The 14,175-nt window shown below is 51.9% G+C and overlaps 1 protein-coding gene and 1 pseudogene across 2 annotated transcripts in view; one reads left to right on the forward strand and one right to left on the reverse strand.

Moving 5' to 3' along the window:
* The window catches only part of LRFN2 (leucine rich repeat and fibronectin type III domain containing 2), a 39,470-nt gene that overhangs the window by 12,116 nt on the left and 13,179 nt on the right, over nucleotides 1-14,175 (reverse strand). Inside the window, exon 2 of one of the 2 annotated variants that reach the window (XM_042938669.1) lies at nucleotides 1,223-1,960. The exons of the other annotated variant lie outside the window; for it this stretch is intronic. Coding sequence (XP_042794603.1) covers nucleotides 1,651-1,960 — 310 coding nt within the window. The 3' untranslated portion in view covers nucleotides 1,223-1,650. Of the gene's footprint in view, nucleotides 1-1,222; nucleotides 1,961-14,175 lie in introns of those variants that run through there. 2 annotated transcript variants of the gene reach the window in all.
* On the forward strand, nucleotides 2,590-2,689 carry LOC122220836 (annotated as a pseudogene).

Consider the following 14,175-nt stretch of genomic DNA (forward strand, 5'->3'; position numbering starts at 1 on the left):
GGGTTGCTATAAGGTTTAACGAGTCATGATTCACAAAGAACCTAGGTCGGTGTCTGGCACAGAGTAAGCTCCTCTTGAGGGATTGTTATATAAAGGAGTTGGTGATGCTGAACCAAAAAAAACGTATCTCTGACGGTGGAAATGCAGGCCTCGGGGATTTGTGCCTAACAAACCTCACACAAGCTAGAAAGCTGAAGACCTGGGGTGTGCCTGGGTCCTGGCTGGGTCAGTAGGGAGGCATCGTGCCTGCAACACTCACTGCAGGACATGTGCCCCCACCCACCACGTGACTCCAAGAGTGTTTTCCAGAAGACAGGTGGTGACCAGTGTTAGTTAAACCCTGGCTGAGTGATTGCAGAGATGGCTGGAAATCAGGCCAAAGTGAGCCAAGCTCCAGCAGGCTGCCTCTTCGCTCCCCTCCCCAGAGGAAGGGCTTACCTGGTGACAGGTGAGGGTCTGACCCGGGGGAGACCCTTCCTTTGCTCTCTGACTCGGGAAGTGTGGCAGATCTGGCTGCCTGTCAGGGTATGGGAAATCACCAGGCCCCGGGTTTGGCTGAGACTATAGTGTCACTGGGGGAGGCTGGCCCCGCTCCATGGTGCTCTTCCTCTTGGAGGGGTTAAAGTGCTGATACTGGGTCATCAGGGTTCAAAGCCAAGCACCATCACTTACCGACTGTGTGACCTTGGGCAAGCTGCTCAACCTCTCCGTAAAGAGGGAGGTTTACAGTTCAACAGGGTTGCTATGAGGACTAAAGAGTCAGCACCTGTGCTCTGACCAGTTCCGGGTCCATAGAGAGCACTCAGCGTATGCTAGTTGGTACCTGAGGAGTCATCTGGTCTCAATGGGGACGGAGAAATCAAGTTCCGGCCAGCTAGGCAGCATGCAGCCCAGCTCAGAGGCAGCCATCTGAGACCTGATGGTCTGTCTCCGTGTGGCCGCTGGCCCAGCTTGGTGACTCACCCACGTCTGCTGGTCTTTCCAGCCTCCCCTGCCATCTCCACACACAGACCTCAGGAGCGCTGCTGGAGAGGGGCATGGGTCCCTCTGCAACAGACTGTTCTGGCTATCAGCACTGTGATCGCCACTCTGCAGGGGCAGGCCAGGCAGCCCCTCCAGCTTCTCACAACCCTGAGTGGAGGAGAGTCCTGGCCCACGTTGGGCCTTCTTCTTATGGGCCCCAAGCCACCCGCCTGGGAACACTCAGAACAAGGTGTTATTTATTTATTTTGTGTGGACACATCAGTGCTCCTCAAACTGGGCTTTGCTCTCCCATCCCACGTTGAGCTTTTTGCCTCTGCAGAATTAACATTCCCATTCCTTCCAATTTCCTCAGGGCCCCGGGTTCCACGTACAACCCGGCTGCTCCCTTCCAGTAGCATGCCAGGGTGGGTTTGGCCCTTCTCTCTGGGGCGGTCTGAGCACAGAGAACAGAGTCAGACCCCACCTTCCCCCAATGGGACATCCTACTTCTCTTGAGCCTCTTCCCATTCCCACCCAAGATTGCATCAGAGTTTCTGGAAGCTGCATCCCATCCGTGGCTCCGCACGGTCAATGGAAACGTTCTGTGATTTCCCCCAGGCTGCTATTAAGTCATGTTGTTCCATTCTGTTCCCTGGAAGCAGTGTTTCTACGATTGCAGACTTGTTTCTACCACCGCAGCCGACCCAGCAAGCTCTCCCGCCCGTGTCGGGCCTCTCTCTCTGGGTCTTTAATTTCTCTCCATCTCTCTTGATCCAGGTCTCTGTGGATGGGGAACTTCTCCCTGTATTTACTTGTCCTTTGCTCCCAGCCCCCAAGGACTGGGTTGGCATGTCTCAGAGGAAAAAGCGTGGGTTTTGGAATCAGACAGAAATCTCTCTTTGAGGGCCGGTTCTGCCCCCAACCGTGGGACTCCGGATCACTTTCTCCTTCCGAACCTCTTCGCTCATGTGTGAAATGAGGATAGCAGGACAACCTCCTGTGTGGGTATGAAAAATGAAATGCAGTGGAGATAAGCATGGCCGCCCCCTCCCAGGGCGGCTGGTTACCCCCGTGAAGATGACGATGATAGTTGCCTTTCATCTCCTTGAGGAGCTGAGAAAGCTTGCTCACTAACAATTCATCACTTACAGAAAAAATGCAGAAGGTGTCAGACCAATTACACCTCGCTGTAAACACAGGAGTGTTCAAACCGAAGATTCCCCACCAGCTGCGTCCAAAATGCACCGGAAAAGCTAACTGGCAGACCCAGGTCAGTGCCACCCAGTGATGTCCCTGATCAGACAGTTCCCCGCATTGTCAGATCCATAATTTCACGGTGGCACCACCCAGCGGCAAAGTCACCTGTGGCACCAGCCTTCTTAAAAATGTTATCACAGCGGGGCACCTGGGTGGCTCAGTTGGTTAAGCGTCTGACTTCAGCTCAGGTCATGATCTCCTGGTCTGTGGGTTCAAGCCCTGCCTTGGGCTCTGTGCTGACAGCTCAGAACCTGGAGCCTGCTTCAGATTCTGTGTCTCCCTCTCTGTCTCTGCCCTTCCCCTGCTCACGCTCTGTCTCTCTCTCTCTCTCAAAAATAAATAAACATTTAAAAAATGTTATCACAGTACTTGCTTCAGCTGCATGTATACTAAAGTTGGAATGATACACAGATTAGTGAAGCCCTTGCACAAGGATGACGTGAAAATTCATGACGCATTCCATATTTTTCTGAAATTCTGCCCCACGTTACACCGTAAGTGAACCTTGAGGACATTCCGCTCAGGGCAATAAGCCAGATACAAAAGGACCAAAATGGCACAATTCCACTTATACGAAGTTCTGAGAGTGGGGGGAGACAAGAAGTAGAAGGGTGGCTGGGGGGAAGGGAAAGGGGAGCTGGTGTTTGATGGATGCGGAGTTACGGTCCGGAATACGGAAAGTTGGGGGATGGGCGGCGGTAGCACAAGTGTGGATGCATTTTGTGCCACCGAACTGCACACTGAAAATGGCTAAAATAGTCAATTTCACGTTACGCATATTTTGGCGCAATAAAATCAGTGCCCCCCCCTTCCCCCCGCAAAATGCCATCACAAAGCAAATTCTGCCAGGAGGGTAGGAGGGAGGTTTTGTTTCGATGATGGTGCTGAAGTCAACGCTGACCCTTGATAGAAGAAATCAAGATGATGTGAAACCCTCAGTTATTTCATGGGTGAGTTTTGGGGTCCTGCCTTTCCCCCCAGTAATAATCCCCTCTCTGTGTCAGATGAGAAGCTCCCCGAGGAAGGGAACTGTATCAATCCCGAGGTCGAATCTGTGCTATGTGGAAGAAAGAAAGCTCACTGGCCATGCAATGTACGTACGCCTCTTCACAGCACATCTCCAAACTGCACTCGGTTTTCTTGCTTGCAAAATGGGTTAATAATAGCGATCGTACGGTATCTTTGTGAAAATTAAATACAATATTTGCTCAGTACCGTGTACAGTGCTTGGAATACGTGTGTGTAATAAAAATGCTCAGATCTACCGTCTGAAGATCAGGTTCCATTTCTGGCTTCGCCGTCGGCTAGCTGAGCCATCGGGAACAAGGAGGTCTCGCTCCTGAGAATCTCCGCTTTCTTGTCTGTCACATGGGAAAGATACTACTGCAACTGGACTGTTGGGAAAACCTAGGAAGATGTGTCTCCTCGGACACAGCATGTTAAGCGGTAAGGTGGTCACGGATGTGAGGTGGTGTTTTTTATAACAGGGACACTCAGCACCGGTGCACGAATCAGTGATCTGGAGACTGTCTGGTGCTTCCTTAAGGGCTGCTCTGAGCTGCGTGCCTGGAAGCCGGACCCCACGACCAAGTGGCGTGCCAGACACCTGGCTGGCCAGGCATCATTCTCCTGCGGCCTCATCCTGCAGAGAGATGTCCTTTCCAGCCGGTGGGCGGAGGGAGCCCGCTCAGCACTTCTCCCGGCTGTGTTTCTGCTGATCCTCCCCCGGACACCTCTGCCTCTCACAAGCAGGCTGGCCGGGAAGGAATTAAACAGGGGTAGGGAGAGAATGACCTCTGGAGTCAGATCTTGACGCAGTGCGGAGGCTACTCTGCGCAGCCGAGTGGGAGGCGGGGTGGGGGAACAGAGCTGTCCCCCGCCATCAAATAGCCTCAGGTCCAGACTGCATGGACAAGGCTCTAACCCTGGCTTTGCCATGGACTTGCTGTGGGGCCTTGGGCAAGGCACTTTTCTTCTCTGTGCTTCAATGTCCAATTCTGACATTCTAGAACTCTACAAGAATATCACCAGAAGAGGGTGACCGGAGCCATGTGGAGCAGGAGGAGGGCGGGTGAGGTACGGCCAGCAAAGAGGGGCGGGGAGCTCAGGCACCGCGTTCCCAACCATGAGCGCACAGAGGATTTGGCCCGGGAGTGACCCGGACCGTGAGCTCGACTTCTGACTCCCAACGTACCGGCCGCCTAATCTTTACCCCTGTTACTTCACTTCCCAGAACTTCAGGCTTCTTGCTCATAAAGGCAGTTTGCAAATCTAATTTGCAGAGCCACATAAGGATTAGAAATAGTACATGCAAAACACTGGCATGCAATATGTACTCACTACATCATGTATAAATATAGTGAACGCTTACCTACTTTGTCATGTCTATCATCTCTCCCTGTCTGTCTGTCTGTCTACTGATCTTTGGCTGCAGCAACATCTTTTTCATAGAGAACACTAACACCACCTAACCCATCTCCAGGCAGGAGCTCTTGTAGTGGCAGAAGGTGAACTGTCTGGGGGCACCGGTAGGTCATCTTGGGGGTCAGGGTCTCGGTGCTGAGAAGATGAACCTTACTGTGGAATTTATTCATTAGCCAGAAGCTCTCAGGTGAGGCCGGCCTGGTCTAGAGGTGCCCCGTCCTGGTTCTAACTGGGATTACCTAAAAGCAGCAGTATTTTTTTTTAAGTTTATTTATTTTGAGGAAGAGAGAGAGAGAGAGAGAGAGCACGAGTGAGTGGAGGAGGGGCAGAGAGAGAGAGGGAGAGAGAGAATTCCAAGCAGGCTCTGCACAATCAGTGCAGAGCCTGAGGCAGGGCTCAATCCCACCCATCGTGAGATCATGACCTGAGCCAAAATCAAGAGACGGATACCCAACCAACTGAGCCACCCAGGTGCCCCTAAAAGCAGCAGTATTATTACCTTCTCTGTCCCCACCCCTCCCCGTGCCTGGGACAGCAGCTCCTGTGCCGACAATGAGCACAGAACAGAGCCACTAAATGCACTTTGGTGTCCCTGCAGGATGGCCATGTGGGTCTGTAATCTCATATGGGAGTAATCACGTGAGTCAGTTGGGTGTGAGTACATCATAGACTTCCATCTGTAATTTTCTGGGAGTCTCTCCAGCACTGTTTGTTGGGGTGTACGGGTCTGAAGGTCCAGGAACTGGCTTGCCTTCCTCCCTCACCTGGTCCAGCTGTGGAGAGGCCAGGCTGGGCTGCTGATGGGGCAAGGCTGATGAGGACCCCTCCCGTCCTTCTTCCACAGACACAGGTAGGATGGAAAATGAAGCTCTGGGGAGCTCTGGGGGGAGGGGTAGCCGTGTAAGTGTGTGTCTGTTGGCCAGTGTGTGTGTGAGTGTGTGTCTACTGGCCAGTGTGGAAGCACCCTCAGTGTGTGAGCAGAGAGGAGAGGAGGGTGCTGGCATGAGCCTGTGAGCACATGTGAGCATTTATTTATTTATTTATTTATTTTTGAGAAAGAGAGAGAGAAGGAGAGGGGCAGAGAGAGAGGGAGACACAGAATGCGAAGCAGGCTCCAGGCTCTGAGCTGTCAGCACAGAGCCTGATGCGGGGCTCGAACTCATGAGCTGTGAGATCGTGACCTGAGCTGAAGTCAGAGTCTTAACTAACTGAACCACGCAAGCGTCCCACCTGTGAGCTTGGAAGTGAGGCGACCATTTGAATGAGTCAGAGCATTTGAGACAGTGTCCTTGAGGGGGCCTGTAAGGCTCCCGTCATCTGACCCCACTCCCTTCCTGTCCCATCTCCTGGACTCTGCCCCTCACTCCCCCACTGCAGCCACCCAGGCCCCTCACTGCTCCTCGGAGGTTCTCTGGCCTGGGGGTCTGGCCCTGGCTGTTCCTTCTGCCTGGAACTCACTTCCTGCAGACCTCCGCTTGGCTCACCTCCTTCAAGCCTCTGCCAGGGAGGCCTGCTCCTGCTGCCCTAGGACTGCAACTAGGCCACTGCCGCCAGCCCCTTACCCTGCTCTGCTCTACCTGCACAGCATGCATTGCCTCCCCCTACCTATAGAATGAACTTGTGGACTTGTGTTGGTTGCCCGCTTCCCCCAGGAGGACAAGGATCTTGTGTTGTTTTGTTCACTGATGCCTCCCAAGCACCCAGAATGGAAGCATTTATATCCTGGCATATTTGCCTCCGGTTTCTCATTTGTAACGTAGGGACGATAATAGAAAGCTCTCCACTTCATAGGGCTGTCGGGCAGATTAAATGAATGAATACCTAAAAGCACTGAGAACAGGACTTGGCGCATAGTTCAGTGCACGTTGGCTATTATTATTATACTCCTTCACGGCGCGGAGTCAGAATGCAACGAGCGATCCAGGCGAAGAAGCCGGCACAGTGGTGGCCACCAGGCGAAGGTGCTCCCTAAACACCTCTTGCTGTATGCCCAGCCACCTTGTAAGAGTTCCCTGACCTCCCACACCCATGGAACCCATATTATCGGACCCCCTCTGGGTTAGGAAGTCAGTTATCAGTATATTCATCACCTTGTTTTAAGTTTATTTATTTATCTGAGAGAGAGAGAGACAGAGAGCACATGCATGCACAAGTGGGGGAGGGGCAGAGAGAGAGAAAGACAGAGAATCCCAAGCAGGCTCTGCACTGCCAGCACAGAGCCCCATGCAGGGCTCAAACCGCGAGATCATGACCTGAGCGGGAATCAGATGTTCAACTGACTGAGCCCCCCCCTGCCCCCCCCCTTCCTACTTTTTTAAAAAATCAAGACAGGAAGCAAGGAACCCCCAGCCTGCCCACCCTGGACTGCCAGCTCCCGATCTTATAGGTAGTTAGCAGAATGTGGCGGGCAAGCACGTCCTCTGATGGGTGTGAGTGCAGTTCAGACCACGTGGAACCCCATCTCTGGCCCAGGAGTTGGATGCCTGGATTCTTTTTCCAGTCCTGCAACCCCTAACGGCTGTATGACCCGGGGCAAGTCCTGTGTCCCAGATGGGACTCTGGTCTTCCTGGGCACAGAGAAGGGTTACGGTTAGATCAGTCTTTTCAGGCTGGTCCATTCATCCAAGAAATGTCTGCGGAGCACCTGTTATATGCCAGCGCTGCTGGAGGCAGTGGGGATACAGCACTGGGGATACAAGTCCCTGCCTCGCGGAGTTGACATTCTGGGCAGGGTGAGGGCAGAAAATAAATAACAAACATAATTGGCAAATGAATATGTTATAAAGTGGACCATGCTATGGCAAAAAGGAAAAGCCTATTGGGTTAAAAGAAAGTAAGAGACGCCTGGGAGGCTCATTCAGTTAAGCGTCCAGCATCGGCTCAGGTCATGATCTCACGGTTCGTGAGTTCAAGCCCTGCGTCAGACTCCGTGCTGACAGTGTAGCACCTGGAGCATGCTTCGGATTCTGTGTCTCCCCCTCTGTGTCACTCCCCCGCTCACACTCGAAAACCTCTGTGGGGAGGTGGTCAGGAAGACCTCTTAAGAAGGTCTTATTTGCAGTGAGGGACATCTTACATTCTAGGAACCCATGAGTCTCAGTGATTCTTGGCACTTCTGCGTTCCAGAGAGAGCACTGTTTGGGATCCCCTGGAGTCCCCCGTTTCTGAACACACTGCTCCCCAGCTTGCCCAGTGGGTGACAAGGCCAGAAGACAGATCAGCCAAGTTCCCAAGAACGATGAGTGATTTATCGCTGTCTTGATTCACATTCAGATATTTTATGGCTCCTGTGGCTCTGACGGAATAAATATGACCTTTTATTCTTCACTTTGCTTAAGACTCAAGGTCAACAGCCCAACTGTGATCCACTGGCTGCTCCCTCCACCGGATGTCCGTGAGCCAGGGAGCCCCGTGGCTGTCAGAGATTCATGGCACCGTCCTCCAGCCCCGCACCCCTGCCTGCCCCTTGGCACTGGTTCCGGGCTTCACCCGGCTGGGAAGGCAGTGGCCACCGTGGCTCTGGGGGATGATGGCTCATTAAGGGTAGAGACCAAGCCATAAATCTCCTCCCTCTCTCCTGAGTACACCCCATCACTAGGGTTGAACCCGTGACCTGCGTTTCATTTCAGTCCTGGGAGGAGGCAGCCATGGGGAGGCCGATCGGCCACGGTTCAAATGGCAAGCCATAAATTAAAATGCCCCAGGGCCCGGCCATCCCTTTCTGCAGTGTGGAGAAGAGGCGGAAGGCACACACGCCTCAGCTCGCAGGCCTCACATGGAATCCTCCAGGCCCTTTCTGCAGCGCGGACCTCCTTCTGCTTTCACAGAAGCTATGGTTTTATTTGTGAGACGTCACCGGCACTGCCTGGAAGTTCTGCCACCTGCCCAGCTGAGACCCCTCCCTAAGGCACCCACTTGCTTTCCCATGTTTGGGTGGCTGGGATGTGTTGGCCTGGCTCACACTTCCCTTTCGCCTCATGGTGGTTCTGAAGGAGAGCGGGCTGATGGTTCTGGGTTTGTTAATAGAGTAGGTGGCTGGGAAGGGGGCGATCTAGAAAGGAAATGCGGTCACTGGTCTGTTTATTTATTTATTTATGTATTTATTTATTTATTTATGGTAAGCTGAAAAGAAAGAAAGAAAGAAAGAAAGAAAGAAAGAAAGAAAGAAAAAGGAAGAAAGAAAGAAAGAAAGAAAGAAAGAAAAAAGAAAGATAGAAAGAAAGAAGAAAGAAAGAAAGAAGAAGGAAAGAAAGGAAGGAAGAAAGAAAGAAAGAAAGAAAGAAAGAAGAAAGCAAGCTTTAAAGCCCCAGTGTGGGGCTTGAACTCATGACCCTGAGACCAAGAGTCACATGCTCTACCCACTGAGCCAGCAAGATGCCCTAATTTTGAACATACTACCTATAACTCCAAGACATCCATGTCACCCCTCTCCACCCTAAGTCATGTCTGGGGAGGAAGAAGAGTGGTCAGGAACTCTCTGGAGGATGGCAGGCCTGGGTTTGGATTCTGGCTCTGCCACTTCCAAGATGGGAGACCTCACACAGCTTGCCTACCCTCTCTGATCCTGGAGATTCCTACCCTGTGAAGTGAGCATATTAGTAAGGGCTGCCTCTCGGGTCATGACGTACATGCCTGGCACAGTGGGGAGCATACAGCAAGCGCTCACAAGCTAGCTGCAGATTTTTAAGGCATTGAGGTCCAGACCCTGGAGCCAGCCTGCCTGGGTTCAAATCCCAGGCAGAACACCTCAGGAAAGCTACTTAACCTCTCGGCACCTGAGTTTTCTCATCTGTAAAAGAAAAAAAAACAAAACAAATAAGATAATAACAGTACCTTGGTCATCGATGTATTGGAAACATTAAATAAGCTTATACATGGTAGCCACTAGAATCATAACTAGCACATAGTACTTTCTCAGAAAGGTTGGCTCTTGGGGCGCCTGGGTGGCTCAGTCGGTTAAGCATCTGACTTCAGCTCAGATCATGATCTCAAAGTCCATGAGTTCAAGCCCCACATTGAGCTCTGTGCTGACAGCTCGGAGCCTGGAGCCTGCTTCGGATTCTGTGTGTCCCTCTCTCTGCCCCTCCCACACTCATGCGCTCTCTCTCTCTCTCTCTCTCTCAAAAATTTTTAAAAAAGAAAGGTTGGCTCTTATTGTCATCATCATTACTGGAGGAAAAAAAAACCACTTGCATTTACTTGGCACTTTTGACCTAATTTCCATCCATTGGTTTTGTGATTTATAATCCACTTACTTCCAACCAACGATATAAAATGAGTTGCCACACAAAAGCGCATAAAATGAGACAAGTAAAGTAAAAAAATATATATTTTATGGAAGATCAAGAATCAGGAAGGTTTGAGCTAGAGGCCCTGGGACCCCAGGATGCTTGGTTGTGCCCACAAAGCTGCCACACAGCCCTGGGTCATTCTGTCTTGGAAAGAGCCTCGTACGGAGGAGGGGCTGTGGTGGTCTCACAACAACGTGAGACGGGGAGGTATGTTAGGGGCCTCCAGTCTGGGTGGGACTTGGACCATAGGAGCAGAAAGGGCCGAGGCTGCCTTCAGATGAGGGGTACCCCCAACCCAGGAGGGGCTGCCTTAGTCCACATTGCTCTGGCCAGGCCACATCCAGCACACTGCCCACTGGACCCCACACATGCAGAGGGAGGGCACAACCTGGCACACTTCGGAGGCAGGGGAGCAGGAGACGCAGCACAGAATACACCCCAGGTCCCTCCCTGCTCCAGGGACAAGCATGGCGGCCCTTGACCTAAATCGCCTCCTGTGTCTCTTCATTGACCATGCTCCTATTTGACCTTCTGAATCACCTCCTCCAGGAAGACTTCCCTGACCTTCCCAGGACACTCTCTCACGTGTGCTTGCACAGCACTTATCCCAACTGTAATAACTGAATCAGTTACTCCTCAAGTACCAAGTGCTTTAATGTCTGCCTCCCTCGGAAATGTGAATTGCATGAGGGCAGGGGGGTCCTGTGAGTGGCCCAGACCTGACATTAGAAGCATAAACTAAACACCTCTTCAATGTCTAAAGGTGAAATGCAAGAACGGAAGAAGGCAGGAAAAAAAGGATGTTGAATCTGAAAAAAAAAAAATGGCATTAGGCAGGCAAGCCCTGAGAATTATCTGCAAACATCACATGGACATATTTTGAAACAAGAATTCATATTATTCCTGATGTGGGTGAAGGCAGAAGGTAAGGGCAGGAGGCGGAGGCAGATGAATTTGGGGGGTCTGTCATAGGAACATTTTTAGCTAGAGCTCCCAACAGTAGTTGGGCTCCTGGGGAAATAAAGGAGGGGGTAGTTTCTCTTATGTGGAAGTTCTTCCCCTATGGGGCCAGGTAACATCCTAAGGGTGTGGTGGGAGGTGGGGGTGATGGGTGGGAGAAGGGGTGGGCATCATGAGCATTCACGAAGAGAGGCCAGGCATGGATGACCTTGAACTATGCCTTTCTAACTCCGAACCTTTTTCAATCTGTGAGGGTAACAAGAACAAAGCTCATTTAAAGATAGAAGAACAGAGTCCAAGAGAGTTGTGACAGATAAATAGCAGGACCCATCGCAAGACCTTGGCTTCCCCTTCGTCTCTCTGGGCATTTTTGAGCCCTGGGCAATATGTTCACGCAGCGGAACTGGGCTCTGAGTTTGCCTTACGACCCCACCCTGACCCCGTGCCTCCTCCTGCTGCTGGGACCTCCACTGTGCCCTCCATCATGCACGTATCCTCTGTTGACCAGTCCCGGAGGAAGCCATGTCAGCATCACCCAGGCTTTTGCCTGTGCTGAGTACAAAGAAATGCATCTCTAACGGTAGAATTTCAGGCCCTCTGATCTTCTGTGAAGGAGGGGACTCTAGACAGAATGGGGGAGAGTGGGGTTTGGGTCTAAATCCTGGCACTTGTGCCTTAGGAAGGCAACTCCCACCCACTCACTTTTGCTGTAGGACAGAAGCTTCCTTCCAGCCCCTGCCAGAGGGAAAGAACTGCTGGGCACCAGCCTACCCAACCCGGGAATTTTCAAAGTCTCTCTGTTTCACTCAGACCTTCCTTTGAGCGACAATCAAAGGCTGGGGGAGGAGAGCAAAGCAGCCTTGGGAGGCAGCCCTTGGCACTGGCTCACACACGGTGGCATTTTGACGGGTGGTAAAAATATCTCTCTGGCGTTCAGTGCCGGCTGCTGCCACCGCCTTAGCTTCCAAGATCCTGTCTCCATGCCTAGGGCCTCGGCAGCCTCCCCACCTGTCCACACACACTCCAGGGGACAGAACGCGGGTCACCCAGCCCCAACCAGCAGCTACCCTCACATCTGCAACTGCAGCGTCCATCGCTGCGGCCAGGCACCAGTGAAAATGCACTTAAGAGCCACTAGAGGAGGAGATTTATTATCAGAAATACTGCAGCACATGCCTAATGAGCTAATTAAACAAGAACATAAATAATTACTCCCTATCAGAGTGAGAGGGTTGGGGGTGGAGAGGGTGGGGGATGGGACGCTGTGCGCAGAGCTGGGACAGTGATGCGTGAGACGTCTGCTCTGCAGGGGGAGACGGGACCCCTCTCCACTCCAGGCTTGTGCTGGTCCCCCAGCCAGGCAGAGGCAGGCCCACGGATTCCGCCAGAAAAATCACTACCTGATTTCCCTGCCCGAGTCTTTCCTACTCACTCCCTTGCCCACACCCTGATCTCCTTCTGCTCTCATACAGAGCCTGAGGGCAAAAGACAGAAGGGATGCTTCTCCCATTTTCTGGATGTGAACCTTAAGGAGCAAGAAGGTCTCAAGACATAGCGAAGACCTCGGCAACCATCTTGTAACTGGTCTCCCTGCTTCCACCCCTAACCACCTGAGGTCTATTCTTCACCTAGCAGCCAGAATCTTCTTTCTTAATCACATCACTCTCCCACGTTCAATACCCCAGTGGCTCCCATCTCTTTCAGCATAAAATCCAAGGCCTAACCACAGTCTGTGAGCCCCTCCAGGACCCAGCCCTGTCCAGTCCTCTAATCTCATTTACTGTCACTCTTCCTCCAGATGCACTAGAATCCTTGCTGCTCCTCCAACAAGGCCAGTTGTTCCCACCCCAGGGCCTTTGCCCATGCTATTTCCCTTGCTGGACTGTTTTTCTCCTCCCATTGAGGTCTCTCTTCCAATGTCACTCCTTACAGGGGCCATCCCTGGCCACCCATATACAACAGTAGCCCTTCAGTCTGTGTCCCCTCATACTAATTATTTGTCTTCCTAGTGCACATATAAAATGTTTTGTCCCCCTCTCTCATAAGAATGTAAGGACTTTGCCTATCTTGTTCTAGCCCTAGGGTCTTGACAGAGTCTACCCCAAAATTCAATAAATTTTTGTTGATTGAATAAATGAAAATCTAGCTATCGACCATCAAAGTGTGGTTTGTGCCTAGACCATCCAGTTCCAAATCCAGACTTTCCTCGACCGCAGGTCATTCCTTCTCTTAGAACTTGATCTGGCTCCCCACTGTCAACAGGTGAAAGGCTGACATTCAGGACAGGATAGAGCACTGGTTATAAGTTCTATCTCCACCCCCCCCACCCCGCCCCAAGCTGTGGGGACTTGTCAGTCACATCACCCACCAGGTTTCAGAGTCCTCATCTGTCAGATGGCAATGCCACACCTCACAGGGTTAATGTACCAACGAAAAGAACACACAGAATGTTTTTAGGACAGTAACTGGAAGGTAGTAAGGGTTCAGTACATAGAGCTATTTTGTGTGGCATTCAAGGCTACCCACAGGCTGACCTCTCTGATCCTCTCTAAGCAAACCTCCTATTATTTTCCTAGACTGGATCTTCTTGAAGTGTGGTCCCCAGGCCGACAGTATTGGCAACCCTGGGAGAATGTATTACAACAGCAGATTGTCAGACTCCGCTCCAGACCAGCTGAGTCAGAAACCCAGTCGGGTTGTGCATCTGGGTGCCTACAAATGTGCCGGGTGACTCAGATGCACGCTTAGGTTTGAGAACCTGCCCAGAGACGGCTCTTCCATGAGGCAGGCCATGCATGCTGGATTGAGTTGTCGGTCCTGTTTCGTCCCAGCCTAGCCATGGCCTGATGGTGGGTGAAGTACAAGCCTTGCCCCTTGACTTTGGGCTTGGCCAGGTAACTCGCTTCGGCCAATGGGATTTAGTACGTGTGGTGTCACCAGCGGCTTGGCGTGTGGCTCTTCTGTTGGGCTTCCCCTCCTGCATTTCTGCTCTCATTGCGAGAAGAATGAAGAACATACCTTGAACCGCTCCCACCCCTAGCTGGGCTCCAGAATGAGGTATGTAGGGAGGATCTAAACCACAGCCCAGCCCAGCCCAGCCCAGCCCAGGCTGGCCAAGACCAGCCAAACTCCAACAAACCTGCAGACACAGGAGTAAGAAAATGAAATGTTAATGGCTGTAAGCAGCCTAGATTTGGAGGTTCTTTGTCATGCAGCATTACTGTGGCAGCAGCTGACTAATATACCAGGAGCCCTTGTAGGTCCTTGACCAGGTCTTGCC

This window comes from Panthera leo, chromosome B2 (genome assembly GCF_018350215.1).
Source record: "Panthera leo isolate Ple1 chromosome B2, P.leo_Ple1_pat1.1, whole genome shotgun sequence".
Lineage (NCBI taxonomy): Eukaryota > Metazoa > Chordata > Mammalia > Carnivora > Felidae > Panthera > Panthera leo.